General features: G+C 35.6%; 1 protein-coding gene across 1 annotated transcript in view; it reads right to left on the bottom strand.

Moving 5' to 3' along the window:
- The window catches only part of ME1 (malic enzyme 1), a 231,401-nt gene that overhangs the window by 13,241 nt on the left and 198,078 nt on the right, over positions 1–20,082 (bottom strand). The window contains exons 8-12 of the mRNA XM_032152323.2: positions 17,917–18,014; positions 16,103–16,216; positions 7,227–7,332; positions 5,717–5,859; positions 2,177–2,350 (exon numbers count right to left, since the gene is read on the bottom strand). Coding sequence (XP_032008214.1) covers positions 2,177–2,350; positions 5,717–5,859; positions 7,227–7,332; positions 16,103–16,216; positions 17,917–18,014 — 635 coding nt within the window. The remainder of the gene's footprint in view (positions 1–2,176; positions 2,351–5,716; positions 5,860–7,226; positions 7,333–16,102; positions 16,217–17,916; positions 18,015–20,082) is intronic.

The following is a 20,082-nucleotide window of genomic DNA, read 5'->3' as shown; positions in this document are numbered from 1 at the left end:
TAATGCTGTGTTTAAGGACACAGTAGGGCATGTCTGTGGAATTACCCAACAGGCAACTGGAGATACGGAAAAAGATGAGAATAGAGATACGCAGATTTGGCCACTACTAGAATGAAGATAATAGAAATGAATGAATGAATGAGATCTTTGAAAGCATAAGAAAAAAGAGAAGAAAAAATTGGTAACGAAAAATGAATGCTAGAAAAAAAAACTCTTACTTAAAAGGGAGATGAAAAGGAGACAAGGAAAATAATGAGTGGGGACATAACTGAGATCATATAAAAAACAGGAATATTGTGTTGAAGCCTAAGAGAAAACCAGTGGAAAGGCCAAGAGATGCAGCCAGAGAGATCACTAGCTAGGATAAGAATTAGTGATGTGGTATGTTGACAACACCACATTTTTTTTTTCCTTCAAAGTGTTTTTCGGTAGTGATTATTACTTTTCTTGGAGAGTAAACTGAAAATATTTTTCATGGAATTTGTCACTAGAGGGTGCTAGAGTTATTTAAGAAAGAAAACACTGACTACTGCAGGTAACCAAAACTCTGATGTGCCTATTCTAGAAGACAGTGATTACACTTTCCTTAATGCGAAAGCAACTTTTACATGCTCTCTTAGTGATCAGACATCCATTTATGTTTAACAAGATTTTCGGAGTTAAAGAAAACCTGAGACATCAGCTGGCATGCTTTTTAATGCAGTGAGGAAAACGACAGGAGAACATGGTTGCTTCCAAGCATCTGTTCTCAGAGAATGACGCCCGGTGCTAGCCACCAAGATTATGCTCCTTTAGATCACATCAGTAACATAAGAATCTTTGTCTACATTCTTGGGGTTCCTCTTCACAATGGAAAAAATATTTGCAGGATAAAAATATTTGAATATCAATCAAGTTCTTTGGATCAGTTCAGCTGCAAAGGTTTAATCGTAAGAGAGGAAATTCACTCAAGCTTCTCATCCACAAATGGTAACCTGTTCAAATCCAAAACATATCAACCTGATGAACATCAACCTGATGATTATCAAAAGCTCATGATTTTACAAATATATGCCCAATCACCGTATCATCCTGCTGAGGCTTGGAAGGGGGAGGGAAACTGATAGGAACATGCAGCTCGTGATATCTCTTGTGCCAGGAATTATCAAAGTCCTTTGTCTCTGACCTAAGAGTTTCATGTCTTTTGTCAATATCTATGAAATTGTGGCTAACTTGTTAGCTTGCAAGTAGAGTAAAATCTCAGATCTTTCACAGTTCATGACAGTACAAGATTCCCCAGTGGGCCTGCTTTGTAATGTTCTGAGAATCTTTCCTCAAGGCCCAGACAGAGCTCACTTCTCCTATTCTTTTAATGATTTTATAAACAACTAATTTCCTGTTTTGATTTAACTTCTGCTTAAATACTAGGGTTGTTTCTGTTTTCTGTACTGAATCCTGAATAATAAACATGTCCACTATACCATATCAGACTTTCACTTTAAACCTTCAAAATGCCATTCATTATTAAGCACTGTTCTCAACAGGGAAATATTTACCACTTAATCATCATTTGGAAACAATTCTGTTTTTGCTTTTATTTAGGTAACAGTCTAGCTCTGTAGCCCAGGATGCAGTGCAGTAGCGCAATCTCAGCTCACTGCAACCTCTGCCTCCTGGGTTCAAGCAATTCTCCTGCCTCAGCCTCTTGAGTCGGGGGGGATCACAGGCACGCACCACCATGCCCGGCTAATGTTTGCATTTTTAGTAGAGATGAAGTTTCACCATGTTGGCCAAGCTGGCCTCGAACTCCTGGGCTCAAGTGATCCGCCTGCCTCAGCCTCCCAAAGTGCTGGGCTTAGGGGCATGAGCCACCACATCCAGCCCTGGAAACAATATTTTTAATTGTCTCATCACTGTCACAGAACTCGATCTGATGTGTGAAGACACAAAAATGTTCCTCTTAAGAAATCAAAAACACAATTTTCCTAATGACTACTGAAGAAGAACCTTTTGTTTGTGAGTCAGTATGAACAAGCTACCCACCCCTTATACTCCACTGGGAAATATTTTCTCTTCTTCAGACTTTACTTCTTTCAGAGAGTAAGCTGAGATGCTAGATAAATAAAACATTAGACAACCTAGGCTGAGCACACTTGGTATTTTAAACCCTCGGTAAACTTAGAGGATTTGACAATACCTCAGCAGTAGTGAGGAAAATCTTATCTGTGATGTGCCTCAATCCACACGCCACAACACCAAGAGCAACTCCAGGGAACACATAGGAATTGTTGCCTTGGCCAGGATATAGGGTCTGTCCACTTGGAAGAGTGACTGGATCAAAAGGACTGCCACTGGCAAAAATTGCACGTCCCTACAACAAAGACACATACAACTCACTTTAAAAAGAAGCAGAATATTTTAAAACAAATGTATCATAATAGAACTACCCCACAGCCTAAATTATAAGTACTTAGAAAGAAGTCCAGTTTTTTATTAACTTGCTAATAAGTCTGGACAAGCTTTTGTGATGTTGTGCAACCAGTTCTGGAATGGGTGATTATTACTGTTCTCTGTCTTACTCTTTACTTCCAGGAGGAGCATGCAAAGTACAGGATGCCCTAAGACCAGCACTCTATTCTCTACAGTGGTTCAACCCATAGGCTCATCAACCATTTCTATATAGGCTTCCAATTATAGACATCTGAAGATAAAAAATGATGGGCTAATATTTAAGTATTGAAAATAATGATATTTTAGGTTGAGGTTTAGGAATCAACACATTTCCAAAATAAAAACTAGGAAAATCATATATATTTCTATATTGTAAAGAGTTATGTGGGCTGGGCACAGTGGCCCATGCCTGTAATCCCAGCACTTTGGGAGGCTGAGGGGGCAGATCACTTGAAGTCAGGAGTTTGAGACCAGCCTGGCCAACATGGTGAAACCCCATTTCTACTGAAAATATAAAAAGTGGCTGGGGAGTGGTGGCGGGTGCCTGTAAGCCCAGCTACTCGAGAGGCTGAGGCAGGAGAATCACTTGAACTCAGGAGGCAGAGGTTGCAGTGAGCCTAGATCACACCACTGCACTCTAGCCCGGGCAACAAAGCAAGAAAAATAAAATAAAATAAAATAAAATAAAATAAAATAAAATAAAATAAAGAGTTATGTGGAGAATCACATAGGAAACAAACTCATTGGCAGGAGTAGAATTGGTAAGGAAGAAGAAGGTTAAGTTATCAATATTTTTCAACGATTGTCTTCATTTTGCCTAGTATTAATATTTTGTCATAATTGTTTCGAGGAATCTCATGTACTGCTTGCTTTAAAAAGGCATGAACTTGGCTGGGCGTGGTGGCTCACACCTGTAATCCCAGCACTTTGGGAGGTCGAGGAGGGTAGATCACTTGAGGTCAGGAGTTGGAGACCAGCCTGGCCAACATGGTGAAAGCCCATCTCTACTAAAAATACAAAAAATAGCTGGGTGTGGTGGTGGGCACCTGTAATCCCAGCTACTCAGGAAGCTGAGGCAGGAGAACTGCTTGAACCTGGAAGGCGGAGGTTGCAGTGAGCCGAGATCGTGCCATTGCACTCCAGCCTGGGTGACACAGCGAGACTCCATCTCAAAAAAAAAAAAAAAAAAAGGCATTAACTAGGGCCTGTTAGGTGCTGCATTTCATATTGCTAATCAAAAGAACATTTGTCTGTGATGGTGAGAGAGGACATCTAGTTGAGAGTATTTAGGCTTCAAAGTAGGAATCGGAAACCCTCAACAAATAAAGCATCACAGTCTAAGAAATCTATTTGAAAAGTCTAAAGCATCAAATCCTCAAAGCATAGTTTAAATGATGACAGAATGGGTTTTAACTTTCATATCTCTTGGATATAGAGTCTAAATAATGATATTAATATTAACCTATTTTTAGCAAATGTCATAATATACCTTTTAGTTGTTCTTAAAGCTGTATAACAGAAATTCAACCTTCTTTGAGAGATAAAAAGATGAAAATAGATGAGGCAGAAAAACAAATTCTCATCCAGCTGTTTATAAGACACTGTTATGTTTTGCACAGAATTCAGTTTTGTTTTCAGACAAGTCTGATACCTTAAGCTCTTTAGCAGATAAAACATTTTGTTATAAACAACTTTCTAATGTAACTAAATTATTACTTCATATATAAAGGTTTCAGAAAATTATATTTGAGAAAGAGGCCTGTAACACTATATATACATATATATATATATATCTCCCCCCATCCTGCACTCCCAATCTTCCTGCCTATCTTTCTATAATCACCATATTTTTAAGGAGAAATGTCATTAAATAAATGATAGTACTGTAACTAGCTAAATATTCTCATATATATATGTTATTAACATGGTGAAGGAAACCTTCCCATACCATTTTTGGATTATATTTTTATGGTTCAATAGTCTTTTTGTATATTGTAACTTAACCTTTCCTATCTTCACCTGTGCCTACGATAGCAGAAACTCACATCCAGCAACAGGCAGACCTTTCCTTTTTCTCCAATCCTTTAGCCAAACCAGTGTCTAAATTTTCATCCTCAAAATAACTTTCAATGTTTTATGTGAAAACATTGAACATTAGGCAAGATGATAAGAAAGAGTTGAGGCATGCATTTACATCAGACACATTCAAAGTTTAAAACACAACTACATGAATTTGGCTAATTTTGTTTATGTGTGTTATAGATAAGTCTCTTAACCCTTGAGGCCTGTTGAGATATATTAAGACAAAATAATTAATTAAACACTTTATTATATGCCTAGTATGTGCAAGGCATGATGCTAAAATTTTGTTGTTGCTCAAAGGACTTTTTTTCTCCTTTAAGGATTTAAGGACTACTGAATAATGTGAGGCAAATTCCCCAATCTAGAGATGAGATAAAAATTAAAATCAGTGAGAACACTGATGCCATCCCAAATAAGAGAGATAAACAATGGAGTGGCTCCTTGCCAAAAAAAAAAATCATTAATTCTAGTATTGAGCATTTAAGGATATATGATTAAAATAGAGCCATTAAGTTCCAGTTAGTGCAGAGTGACATAGCTTTCATGTTTACCTCTCTAGTTCATTTTGGATTTCTTTCCAAAATAAACGTTTTAGATAGATATGACTCAACCTCTATTTTGTTGTAATGATATTTTAAAGTCTTTGAAGGGAAAAAAGGCTCCTTTCAGCATATCAGCCAAATATATATTAGTACAACCATGGTATAAATAAATCATAGTAAAATATTGAAGCATTGAGGACTCCTACCCCAATCTGGCTGGATGTCAAGATAGTTGCCCAAATGTTCCACCCATAGTACCAAAACCCAAACCCAGGATTTAGCAAAGCAAAAATAAGGTTGTGGTTTTACATTGTATGCTTCAGTGTTTGGGAATAGCTAGTTAAAAGCTATTTTAATAAGCCTCTAGAACCAAGCTTCTTCCTTTCTATTTAACTTTTATGTTTAAATCTTAGATATTTCCAAATCACTTGTAGAAAATTATCAGTAAAACATTAAAATATGTATTTTATTTTGTTGAAGAAGAGGATTTATACAACATTCTAGAAAAGGAAATAGTTCTTATCCCTCTGATCTGTGTGCTTTTCTTTCCATTTTGGTTGTATAATTTTTAAACTTAAACAGTAAGCACCTTAGATGTCCTAGGCCTCCCTATAATGAATAAAAATTTGATTATTAAAATACCTGTTATAGTTTTACTTTACCTTGGTTATTTTGTAGCACTGCTCTGCAGAACATTCTGCTTTGCTAGTTGGATTACTCAAAGCAAAAATAATAGGCCGTTCATTGAAGGCAGCCATATCTTTGAGAATTTGTTCTGAGAATGCACCACCAATTGCAGCAACTCCTAATGAAGAAATATGAAGCTGGTAATTAACACTATCATTGCTTAATTCAGACAAGAAGACCATGCCTCAAATCAATGATATCTGTCAGGTCATTTTCTAATAGACCCTAAACAAAATGCTATATAGACTATTTGTATTAAAGTATAGTGACAAAAAGAGGCAAGTTTGTTAATGCCAACAATCCTTACAATCCTTAGGGTCACAAATCTACAAATATCTATTAAAAATTAAAGATAATATTTGGCTCCTATAGTACATTGAGTTAGTCACCAATCACTTGGAAATTTGTATCTAATATGTAAACTTTCTTTATAAGCAATTCTATGAGTATATTTCAGTCTGTCAGGCTATAAAGCAATTAAGTTTTATAAACCAACGCTATCACTTAAGACAACCATCTGATTCAATTGTAAAAGTAAAGTACCACCCACTGAAGTAACTTTAACAGAAGAATAAAGCAATTAGCATAATGGAAATGAAAAACAATAAGATTATTGGCAGAATATATTTCGTAAAAACAATATTAAACACTTAGTAAAGTTCTTGTCATGGGGTAAGTACTTGTTTTATTGTAGTTATCATCATTATTTTCAACATTGTCATCTGTTTCACAAAAGCTTGTAGGAATGGAGTATAATACAAGGTAAAAATCAAAATTATATATGCACAAAATAAAGAATAAAGTTTCATAAATTCCTTTGAGTTTTCTAAAACCACTTTAAAGTCTTGCAGTGCACATGCATTGTGTAAGTACTGCATTAAGTGCTATAAGGAATATAAAGATATGTGAGATGTGATCCCTGTCTTCCAGGAGGGTCTTATCTACTGCAGGGTTTCTCAACCTCAGCACTATTGACGTTTTAGGCTGGATGATTCCTTGTCACAGGGGCTGTCCAGTGCACTGTAGGATATTTAGTAGAATCCTTCCGCTGCCTCTATCTGCTAGATGTCAGTAGCCCCTCCCTTTACTTCCTTCCAACCCCGCTACCCTAGTTAAGACAACTCAAAGCTTCCAGACGTTGCCAAATGTTTCCTGCAGGGCAAAAATCCCTCTTATTTGAGAACCACTGTCTATCTGGAGTAATCAAGCCTAGAAAAGTGCTGAATGTGCCAGGTATTAGCAGGCTGACAGAGTTAGAGGAGGGGGCCATACACTTCAGCTCAGATCAGTAAGAAAGACGATAGGACTAAAGTTAAAAATCTAGGTCTCTACAGGGTACTGTCGCTTGAGCGAACGTGTAGTTTTTTGAATTCAAAGGGTTAGAATTTCAAAAAGGCTAAATTATACCTCAAAAATTGGTAGTAAAAAAAAACCAAACAGGTCAAAATAAGGGGCATGGGAGAAGGGAGAGGAGAAAATGCTTACCTATGAGGGCAGTTGGTTTTATTTCTTGAACAATGGCTTCTAGGTTCTTCATTTCTTCATGTTCATGGGCAAACTTCTCTTTCTCTTGTGTTAAGGAAGCACGTCCCTAAGTAAAGCAAGTAAGAAAAAATTAAGAATCTGCTAAACATGTGAGGGTCAAATAAATTTTGGTATATATATTACAAATATTTATGCTTAACATTTTTATGTATGATGTGTTACAGCTATTCTTAAAGTCTCTTCTTCAATTGTCAGAATGTTGTTTCATTCATTCGTTCAACAAATATTTATATGTCAATGTTCTAGGCAATGGAGATGTAACAGTGAACAAAACAAAGTCCTTCATTTAATTGATATTAAAAATCCTAATTTTACAGACATGTGAGAACTAGCATTAACAAATGGCAATGCAAAATATAATTTAAATAATGATACTGTTTGCCACACGTTGTGTTTTACAGCAGGTCTCAGAATCTGGAGTTGGCTTCAGCTGTAGCACTACCGATTTATGCTACTGACCAAGAAAAGAATTGGAAGTCATATTTATGTCACTGTTAGATTTTCTCAGTAAGTATTAGATTTATATGTTTTTGTTTTTAATGTTCTGATTATGAATGCGCCATGTGTTATCTAGTAAACATCTAATTATAATATTCTACCTCCAAATTTTAAAGATTTGACTACATAATGGATTACTGCCTAATTTTATATGGTACTTGATGACTTACAAGTTGTTTTCACATATTTCATTTGATCCCCTCAACAATTCTGAGAAGCAGGACAAGTATAGTCATTTTACGTATGTGGAAACATGTTCAGAGGTTTTAAGGGACTTGCTGAAGGCAAGAGATTGTACTGGAACTCAAAGCCTTTTCAATATAGCACAGAATCGCCCCAGGCAAAAACTTAACAAATCGTATGTCATAGTCTTTGCAAATTGTTAATAATGAAGATGGTACAATTTTCTTGCTTTAAAGGGTTATTATCATTTTATTTCTGTTGTTTTTGTTTGAGATGAGGTCTCATTTTGTCATGCAAGTTGGAGTGCCGTGGATCAGAGGTCACTGCAGCCTTGAACTCCTGGGGTCAAGGGATCCTCCTGCCTAAGCTTCTCTAGTAGCTGGAACTACAGGCATGCACCACCATGCTTGGCTAATTTATCATTTTTTTTTAGAGATGGGGGTCTCGCTATATTGCCCAGGGTTGTCTCGAACTCCTGGCCTCAGGAGTGATCTTTTCGCTTCAGCCTCCTGAGTCACTACGATTATAGGCGTGAGCTACCATGCCAGGCTCTGTTTTTTGTTGTTGTTGTTGTTGTTGTTTTTATTTTGTTTTGTCTTTTTTTTTTTTTTTTTTTTTTTGAGACAGAGTTTTTGCTCATGTTGCCCAGGCTGGAGTGCAATGGTGCGATCTCGGCTCACCGCAACCTCCGCCTCCCGGATTCAAGCTATTCTCCTGCCTCAGCCTCCCAAGTAGCTGGGATTGCAGGCATGTATGTGCCCGGCTAATTTTATATTTTTAGTAGAGACAGGCTCTGTTTTTAAAAGCAATATACTGAATTATTAAAAAATTTGAAACATATGAACCTCTTTGTGCTTGTCTCCTCATCTGTAAATAAGGATAATAAGAATTTCTACCTCATCAGGTTGTTTGTGGGGTAAATGAAATGTAATATATGTAAAACACTCAGGACTGTACCTGTTTTATAGTAAGAGCTCAATGCTAGTTGTTGCAATTAAAATTTTTATGAAGAAGAAAAAAATCATAATTCCAGCACTTAAAGTTTTGGTATATTTTCTCCTATTAATAATCTGCTGTAGGCTACGCACGGTGGCTCATGCCTGTAATCCCAGCACTTTGGGAGGCTGAGGCGGGCGAATCACGAGGTCAGGAGATCGAGACCATCCTGGCTAACATGGTGAAACCCCGTCTCTACTAAAAAAATACAAAAAATTAGCTGGGCATGGTGGCAGGAAGGAGCCTGTAGTCCCAGCTACTCGGGAGGCTGAGGCAGGAGAATGGCATAAACCCAGGAGGCGAAGCTTGCAGTGAGCCGAGATCACACCACTGCACTCCAGCCTGGGCGACAGAGCCAGACTCCATCTCAAAAAAATAAAAATAAATAAAAAAAAGAAATGATTAGCCAGCTTTGAGAATCAGTGCACTAAATGATCTATCATATCCCTACCACATGCATTTTTAAGAGGTTATGTGCTATGTTTTCAAAAAAGTATACAATAAAGAGTCTAAAGAAGAAAAGCTATAGAAAAAGATAAATTGGAAGTCACAGCTTTTTTGGCTGACAAACTGAGATATAATGAAAAATATTTAAATTGCCTAGAATGGGAAACAAATAATAAAAAGACAGATGAATAATGTATGAAAAGAAAAAGATATATGCTTAATCGTAAACATCTTTATTAATCATAGTATACCCACTGGCAGCTCCTAGACACTGAAGCCAGAACTTAGCCAGAAGACATTCCATCTAGTAAGAAGCATAAATTACCCACGGCAACACCTTCAAAGGCTTGATTCCTGGTATGACTTACAAATGCTGAAAGAATGCTGAAAAAAGTCCAGGAATCACGAAATGGTAATACTAGCAATACTGAAGGTCTTACTTGACAAAACAGAAGAAGCAAAAGACACACACACAAAATGTCTCCCAAGTATGTTCTCTAACCATTTTCAAAACTGACTTGATGACCTAGTTTAAAGAAACTACTGGAATGTGACAACCTTTTCTAAATCCGGTAATACTGAGGCAACTACCTGTACCTTTGGACTTCTATTTTCTAGACTAATGGCTGATTTTTCTTTATTTTTCAAAATCTGATTTGGAATACATATTCGTTATGCCAATAACTTCAGTTGGTATGGAGATGAGTAGATGTCTTTTCCCTTCATTCTCCCTTTTCAGGATCCCTTGCTGGAATCTTTTTGCCTTCTTTTGGCAAAGTGCATGTGGGCACCTCTCACCTCAGAAATCCCAAATTCTATGACGCATCTTTTCTCTCTCTCTTTTTTTCAAGAGTCTCTAATTACCTCAAACATATTATGGATAGCTGAAACTTTATTTGTGATATTATGACTTTAATCTCCCCTATCCCTTTATATTGTGATGATTCTTACTATGTCGTGGAAGATATAACCAGATTTAATTACTACCTTTTCAAAAGCACATATGTTTGTAGTGGGCATAGGGAGGAGAATGGGGGCAAAGGTTGCCAAGATTTTGGGCTGTTATTCCACAGCCCAGGATAGGAATAAGTAAATTAATTCTAGATTACCAGTGATAAATATTTATTCCTTCCTACATACAGGGACTAGAAAAACTCTTCCACAAGCCCCAGTTGGACTACCTACCCCCAATTTACTGGCCTGTTTTTGCTGTCATGTCGTTAGTTTATCAGAGTTGAACCTGGCCCCTCTTTGGATCTGTAGACAGGGCTTTCTCAGCACATAGTCAGTAGCATTTCACTGCATTTGTTGCAAATCAGGTATGTGCACTTGCTAAAAGAGTCCAGAGCTGTGTTTCATCATCTCAGGAAAGATTAGACAAAGATAAATTATGTGACAAAAGTATAGTAAGGGGCATGGAGTGTTTTTAATGTAAGATAGTAGGTGGTGAACTCCATCAATATTTAATTTTGTATGTTAAAAATCAGTATTCATAATCTTCTAAGACTCATGCATATAATCTTTGGCCTCTGTTCTTTTTAATACCTACATGCATTGATCATACTCTATATGAAATAAAAAAGAGGGAGAAAATAATCAAGCCAGATACTTTTTACCAGCTTACATAGTCTCTTTGGAGTTTTACTTTTTTATTACACCACAGTGTATGAAATGTATTAACCATCATTCAGGGTGAAGGCAGCACCAGTCAAAAATTCTGATAAAATAGCAGATAAACTATATAGTCTGTAGTTTCAAGCCCTCGGCCTAGAGATTATACTTTCAGGAATGAAATAACTGTATTGTCAAAACTACCTTTATAACATACAATATACCTTTATTGACCATCTCTTTCTACAGGAGCTAAACATTTAATTATAAATCAGAAAAATACAGTACAGCAAAATTATTTAAAACAAAACAAAATAAAATAAAAATAAAAACAAAATTCAAACCAGTCTATGGCTTCATTCTGGGTTAGATGAAATCGATCCTTCATAAGGTCTCTTAATATTCTACTTTTTATTTTGATGTTCTGTCTTAGCATTAATTTGGTTTATTAGTGAGAGCGAAAATATATTTATTTAAGACAAAGATTAAACTTGGTTTGTTCTGTGGTTTCTTATCCTCCCTGAAAATGCTCCAAATCTTCACTGCAAAATGCAAATACTAGGCAACATTCCCATTTCATCCTCTTTTCACTGTCTTTATTCTTACTTTAATTTTTGTTTTGGAAGGTTTTTTAAAACTAAGTGTTAGTTTAACATTAAAATATATTAATATTAGTTGACAAAGTTAATATATAAATTATTTTCCAATATAAAAACTAAGGCATCTTATGTTTATTACTATAAAGTACAAAGATATTTGAATATGATCCATAACCAAGTAAGTAATTGACTTCAATTAACCTTAGAGATATGGATGAATTATTTACAGTATTGATATTCTATAGCATTAACTTTTTCCACTGCACATATGGATATGGGGTAAATGATGGAAAATGCTATGCCTGTGACATTGAAAGTTGAAAGAGAAAATATGCTGGAATAATAATTATCTAGCATGATGATGATATAACTTCAAAGATGAGCTGACTTCACAGTTCATGTTTTAGTTTTTGGCATGGTGTTTTTAAAAAGTGGAGTTTCACCAAGAAAATTTTTTATTTAAAACTTTATGGTATTTTTACATTTTATAAACAATTACATTACAAGTTAATAAAATTAATAAAATGATTATTATTGGTTCTCAGGAGATATAAAAGTACTAAGAATGAAGGATAAAAAACACAAAAGAATTATGTAAATTTGAAAACAGGATTACACTAATTTACTGGTTATTCTAAGGCTTAGTTCTGCAACAAAAATCAATATAAGGATTTTGACTGTTTAAAAGCATGAAAGAAAAAGTGAAACTTAATATGTATCTTTTATATTAAACAGTGTACAAGCTATTAAATATATAACAACCTTTTAAAATGTAATTTTAAATTGGCAAGCAGAATATATGAACTTCTTTATTTTGGCAAGTAAAAGACATGAAGTAAGAGAGACTGACTAGATCTAGCCAACTACTTCACAGTTATTCCAAGTATTATATCCATGGACTCTGGAATCTCAGCTCAGTAAATGTGTGTTAAAATTATTCAAGATGCTAAAATCTATATATTTTTACACAGATTTTAGGTAAAAATGTCATCAGAGACAACAAATAAAACCACATAGACTTTCACTTTTTGGACTTTTGAATATTTTATATCCCTAAGGACAGCAATTTGTATAGCTTTCTCCACAGCTCCTACTATTCCTACTATATACATGACGATGACCCCCAGATCCCTATCTCCAACCCAGACATTTACCCTCTGTATCAGTCCCGTATCTCCAACTGCCAATGGGACATCTCTGTCTGAGGTCTCCACAAGCACCTTAAACTTACTATGTGTGAAACTGATCCTGTTACTTCCCTTAAATTGGTCTGTTCTTTATTCCTTACTAGACAGACCCCAAGGAGTCCACCTAGACTCCTTCCTCCACTCTACCCTACTCCTGCTTCCATATTTCATCAGTTACTAAGTATGCCACTTCTATTTCCTAAATGCCTACTGAATTAAGTTTCTTTCACTCACCTCCATGGTCATGCCCCAATTAATTTCTATCTGGATTATTGCAACAGCTTCGTAACTAGTTCTTTTTCTCAGTTTCCCCTCATTGCAATCCATCCTCCACAATGCCATCAGAGTAAAGGAGAGGCAAACCCCCCTGCATAGGTTTCTTTAATTGCTCATCTTCGGGGTTCGGAAAGCCCTTCATCTCTTGTCATCTGCTTCCTTTCTAATATAATCTGTAAATGTCCCTTATACCAAAATATTTTATTTTGTACATGCTGGTTCTCCTGTCTGTAAAGCGACTTATTCACTCATTTATTAACAAAATATTTGTTGTCAGGCATGTGCTATACATTGTATAGAACTTTGAAGATCTAAAGAGATGAAAGGCATCATCTTTAGCTTCTATCAAGATCTCTCAGTGAACTTGCCATCATATTTCCTTTGTTTCAGTTTTGTATATAGGAAATGTAAGATATCTATGGAGACCCTAGATAAACTCCTAACTCTTCCTTTCCAACTTAGCTTAATAGACACCTTGTCTTGGTATCTTCCTCAGCACTCCCATCTTTTTCCTTAGTGCAGTTGGGAGCATCATCTCCTGTGCACTTTGACACCATGAACATATATTTTATAACACTTTCATATGGTTCCAGTTCTGTAACTCGTGGCTTGAATTTTTCTCGCTAGGCTAGCAGCTTCCTAAGATCAAGGGCTTTATTGAATCCCCAGAGTCTAGAACAACACCCGATCTATAGGTGGTTTTATTCGATAAACATTCTTATTTCATGCCCACAACTTGTCACATGATGACAGTGTACAAATTTTTATACTTATGCTGATTCTTCAAAGCAATAGCAATTTTTTTTTTTTTTTTTGAAATGGAGTCTCGCTCTGTCACCCAGGCTGGAGTGCAGTGGCGTGATCTCGGCTCACTGCAAGCTCCGCCTCCCGAGTTTACACCATTCTCCTGCCTCAGCCTCCTGAGTGGCTGGGACTACAGGTGCCTGCCACCACGCCCAGCTAATTTTTTTTGTATTTTTAGTAGAGATGGGGTTTCACCGTGTTAGCCAGGATGGTCTCGATCTCCTGACCTCGTGATCCACCCACCTCGGCCCCTCTAGGTGCTGGGATTACAGGCGTGAGCCACCATGCCCAGCCAGCAATAGCAATTTTTAAGCCAAGAAATCCATACTGAAAGCCTCTGTCTTTATATATACTTATTTACTACAAAAGTTATGCATATATTTTTTCTTCATTTAAAGAAAAATATATCTATGTATATTGATATTAAAAACAAATATTTTTCTAGCTTTAAAGGAACAGATTACTAAGAATTCAAAATATATAAAAAAGACATTAGAAATAATGTTTTAAGGTAATATGCATTTGATATATTTCCTTCTATGACTTTTATATACAACTGTATTTTAAATAAAAAATAATATATACTATGTTATTTGTTTTTTTCACCTAACATTATATTATGATTCCTTTACCATGTCATTTACTGCTCTTTGAAAACAATTTTAAGCCTATACAATATACTAATGTGGCTATTCCACAATTCATTTGACAATCATCCTTTATTTAGGTAAGTGTAACATATCATTATTATAATTAATGTGTGATAAACCATATCATTATTGTAAATAATGCTGCAATAACATCCTCATATATAAAATACTATATACATCTCTATCTCCATGAGAGAGATTCTTTGAATGGAAACTAGTGGCTCAAAAATATAAACTTTGAAGGGCTCTGAATACACATAAAACAGCTTTCCAGAAAGTCTGTATGTACACATTCACATTTACTTCTATACTAAATTCCAGAAGACACTGCTTACCATTATTTATTCCTAATCATTCATCTTCACATAAGAAGGGGATTTATATGTACTTTTTTCTAGCAGTTTAAAGAATGATTGATATGCACAGGTGGCACAAGTATTAATAATGCCTTATAACTATATAGCAATATGGCCACAAACCTAATTTTATTTAGTTCTCAAAATACTATGAAGTAGGTACTATTATTTCTATTAAAGATGGAGAAACTCAAGCTCAGGTAAGATAACATTCAAACAAGCTATTTATCAAAGTTATCTCTCAGGAATTCCCATTCAAACCCTTAAGAATTTGGTTGAGAGAAAGTAGCAGGTAAAGGGTAGCTATTTCATTTCTTTCCTCATTTCTTTCTAGCTAATGTAGAATTTGATCACCAACTCTCAATAAAAAGTGATATATCTAGGTGTTTCATCTGTATCAATATCAAATTGCTAAATTTGAAACTAAACTGGCCAAGTGCAGTGGTTCATGCCTGTAAATCCCAGCACTTTGGGAGGCTGAGGCAGGAGGATCACTTGAGCTCAGGAGTTTGAGACCAGCTTGGGAAACATAGTGAGAGCTGTACAATTTTTTTTTTTTAATTAGCCGGATATGGCAGCCTGTAGTCTCAACTGCTCAGGAAGCTGAGGTGGGGTAGGGATCACTTGAAAACAGGAGATCAAGGCTACAGTGACCATGGTGGCATCACTGCACTCCAGCCTGAGTGACAGAGTGAGACCCTATCTCAAAAACAGAGAGACAGAGAGAGAGAGAGAGACAGAGAGAGAAAAAAAGAAAGAAGGAAAGAAAGAAAGAAAGAAAAAGAAAGGAAGGAAGGAAGGAAGGACGGACAGACGGAAGGAAGGAAGGAAGGAAAGAAGGAAAGAAGGAAGGAAGGAAGGAAAGAAAGAGAAAAGAAAGAAAGAGAAAGAAAGAAAGAAAAAGAAGAGAAAGAGAAAGGAAAGAAAGGAAGGAAGGAAAGAAAGAAAACTAAACTAATTCAAATGGACTGTCAATTCAAAGGGGTGTAAGGAGCTGACTCACATTGCAGATGGAATCTGTTCCTAAGTCATAGTTTTCTTCTTTATTCAGAAGAGTATCAGTATTATTGTATGACATGATCATTTGTATTTAATGGCTACTCTTTTAATATAGTGTAAAGGGAGGTGGTAGAAACAGAGCTGTCTTTGAGATTGTCATCCAGAATGGCATATTTATCTTTATTCTGGTTAAAAATGACAAATTCTTACCTTAACTATTAATCCTTTTGAATCAACCAGCCATATCTTTTTGATGGCTTTCTCTTTTGGTAAACCTTCTTTTTCCAAGGCCATCACAATCAGGTGTGCAATCCCTAGGGCAGCCTCAGTGATGAAAAGAAAAAATTTTAAAGTTGTTCTACATGATTTCTTATTAAGGGTTACATTTCACCCCATTTTGTCTTTGTTAGGGGGGACAAAATATTTTTGTTACATTTAGGTTAAGCCAAATAACTATTATTTACCCTTTTTACTACAACAGAGCCACTATTATGTGGCTTGCTATTTGGCCACAGATAAACTGGTGATATCCTTGATTGTCAGTGTATTTAATCCTGTTAATACAACCAAGATTTGCTCCAAGAAAAAATACTGAATTCAAAATAATGAACTGGTCAACCTTGCTCATTGAACTGTATTGTTTATTGTTAGGTTCAAGCTACTCTAATTGAATTTGAAGAAAGAAGCTTGGTCATTTGGATGGGAACTTGACCAATTAGGCAACAGAATGAAACTGACGAAAAAAAAAAATATCTGTGTTTCCAAGCATCTACTTACTCTTCTAATTTGGATACCAAACGTGCTGTGAAATTTATTGCAAGATTAAAGGAATCAACTCCCTTGGTATTTGGTAAATTTTATAATTATCTATGAAATTTCCAATATCTTTTCAGGGACAAACAAGTGCTAGTTTTGAATCATCCAACCATGAATTCTTCTGCCTAGTTGAGTATTAAGAACTGGCCTGTGCCATTCATCAAACCCTTTGAAAATTCAAAGAGGTTTATTAAAGTTAAATACAGCATGTAATAATCCGCAAAATAGAGAACTCAGATGTTAATGAGCTGTCATTTAGCCTTGATTTTTATTTCAATGTGAAAGTGAATTTGTGATTTACATTCTGAATACTTTCACATATTTGTATCGTGGCATTTGAATTCTAACTTCACATATTTTGTTTTATCTAAAAACAAGCAAAATGAAAACCAATACAACATAAACAATTATCTACCAGTGTAACATATTGTTTTGTTCATAATCATATTCAATTTGAAAATTTAAAGTTTCTTGAAATATATATATATAGATATAGCCACAAAATATTTCTCTATTACTTACATTCTATAATTCTAAAGAGATTTTGGCAGTTTTCCCATAAGAAACTCAAATTCAACTAACATTTTAATTTCTATTTTGGGGATGAATTATTATTACAGGAGTCTAGTTTTCTTCTTTCAGATTATTAAATTAGGCAAATAATAACAAAGCATAATTTGGTTTTGCTGCAGTCTCTTTCCAACAATTTAAAATATTTTGGGATTTTTGCATGTGAACAGTAATAATATACTACGAATCCCTAATTCAAAATATTTTTTCTTAAAAATACATATGTTGTTACATACGTACACACTGAATTGTGAGTCAAATTTTAAAAACTTGTATTTGTAACACTGGACTATACTAAAAGCCAGTATCAGATAAACCAGCTTAAATACATAAAGGCTTGCATATATACACATACATTGGAAAGTTTTCCTGTATGGCACCTTAGATATGCATAACAAATACCTATGGCAACATTTGATAATATTACAAATTCAAAACTGTGAAAAATATCTCATTACTTCTAAATTATCCTATGAATGATTAATATGTCTCAGTACTTAATTTGGGAATCTTCCATAAAGCCTACAGTGGTAATATACTAAAAATTTGAAAGAATACGTCAAATCTTGAGTTAATGAGCAATTAACACTAATTATATGTTAGTTTAGGAGAACATAAGTATTACAAAAGGCAAATACCTCTCCAGCTCCTTGGAATAGTATTGTTTGATCAGACAGTTTGTTCTTGGTTATTCGAAGAGCTGCAAGGAGACCTGCAACTGCAACAGATGCTGTTCCTGAAACCAAATAATAAATATCCTTGAGCACCTCTGCCCGGCCGCCCCGTCTGGGAAGTGAGGAGTGCCTCTGCCCGGCCACCCATCATCTGGGAAGTGAGGAGCACCTCTGCCCGGCCGCCCCGTCTGGGAAGTGAGGAGCGCCTCTGCCCGGCCGCCCCATCTGGGATGTGGGGAGCGCCTCTGCCCGGCCGCCCCGTCTGGGAGGTCTACCACAGAGGCCAGAAGCAATGTGGGGGCTGGACGTGGTGGCTCACGCCTGTAGTCCCAGCACTCTGGGAGGCCGAGGCGGGTTGATCACTTCAGGCTAGGAGTTCGAGACCAGCCTGGCCAACATGGCGAAACATATGAAAAATACAACAGACAAACCAACCAACCAACCCAGCAACAACAAAACAGCTCTACCCTGGAGTCATACTCTAATTTTTTCTATTTTCCTCCCTTTCTGATCCTTTATCCCACTTTCTTTTTCTTCCCCTTCCTTCTCCTTCTTCTTTCAAATAGAGGATTGAGTTATTATCATTGATCCATACAAAGTCCCTCTCTCATTTATTTTCTTTAATTCCCACTCCCCATTTCTATTCCCCGTCTTCCCATGTGCAACCTTCCTAATATGTTTGATACGCATCTTTTTGTTTGTATGTATTTTTAGAAAATGTTTATTGTTTTGTGTGCAAAAAAAATTAATAAAAAAAAAATCCTTGAGTAATCCTCAAACAGATCCTGCCAATTTCCAAGCTTTTATTCACATCTTGAAATAATCATAAAACAGGTTAACTGGTACAGAAGAGAAACCTGTGGTTGTATTATCCCATGCTTGCATATGTGGTAAAATTCTCAGGCTACTGACATCAATATTTTAAGATAGCAGCTTATTACTATTCTTGAAAACTTCCCAAAAAGAAGATTCTGTGACTTATCTTAGTGACATAATCAATGAAAGGATGGGATCTGGATTCCTCAGGTTCTAGCTCAACAACCCACTGACTAGCTGAAAGAATTTAGAGAAATTATTGTGTACATCAAACAGATAGTTTCCTCATATGTAAAGTAGTTTTACTTTATGATATAAAAGAGTAATAAGTGCTATTAGATTCTTCCATCTAATTACTCTTGGGGTTTTGAAATCTATTAATGATCCCCTTCACACAAAGAAGGCTTCACACAAAGAAACTCTTCTTCACACAAAGAAACTCTTCTTCACACATAAAAACTCTTAATGTAAGAGTTTCAGAACCTCAGACAGGAGGACACAAATAGTAAATTCTTGCTGATGATGGTATTGGTGCTCATGATATTTTTGATACATTTGGAATTTAATGTTAATAGCAACTAAAATCTAATTATATTGTATTATTTAATAGACTTTTTACCTATGAAAATCACTGGTGGATCCCAAAGGTAGTAGATAAAACTAATGCAAAATTTCTTTAAGATAAAAATTGTATTTTCCTCATCGTGTCTCATAGGCATAAAAACTTCACCAGTTCCAATTATATTACTTTACCATATAAGCATTCACAGATCACAAAGCAGTTCTCTTGCTTTGAGTGTAATTACACAGCTCAACTTCTTTATGGCTAATAAAGCAGCAGCTTCTTGCAGCACTTTCCAGCTGTATCTACACTTTACTCCTCTAAGGTAACATTCTACCTATAATGTTTCCTACATCACTCAGCTGGGTAGTAAAGCCTAGCTAAACATTAAATACCCTTATTTAACATTATGGTTAAAACAAAGATTAGACTAGGTTTGATGAATGACACAACGATGAAGCATTATGTATGTCAAGTATCAAAGATAATCAACATTTCACAATCAGTAAATTTGTTCTATTCAATCTTTTAGTTTCTTTCTTGTAAAATTAGGTAGCCATAAATAAGAACACAATAAATAATAATTGTTGAAGGCCTGTTAGTCCCATACGTGCCTTTTATTTAGGATCACAATGTGTACTACAAAAATAAAATGCATGCAATTTAGAGTCACTATTGCAATAATTATGAACTGTGCTAAATCATATATTATGAAAAAGCCACTCTTCTATACATTACTTAAGGTGAAAATC

The sequence above is a fragment of the Hylobates moloch genome, unplaced genomic scaffold (assembly GCF_009828535.3).
Source record: "Hylobates moloch isolate HMO894 unplaced genomic scaffold, HMol_V3 SCAFFOLD_2, whole genome shotgun sequence".
Classification (NCBI taxonomy): Eukaryota; Metazoa; Chordata; class Mammalia; order Primates; family Hylobatidae; genus Hylobates; species Hylobates moloch.
Note: the sequence above shows the minus strand (reverse complement) of the source record. Positions and strands in the feature narration are given on the sequence as shown.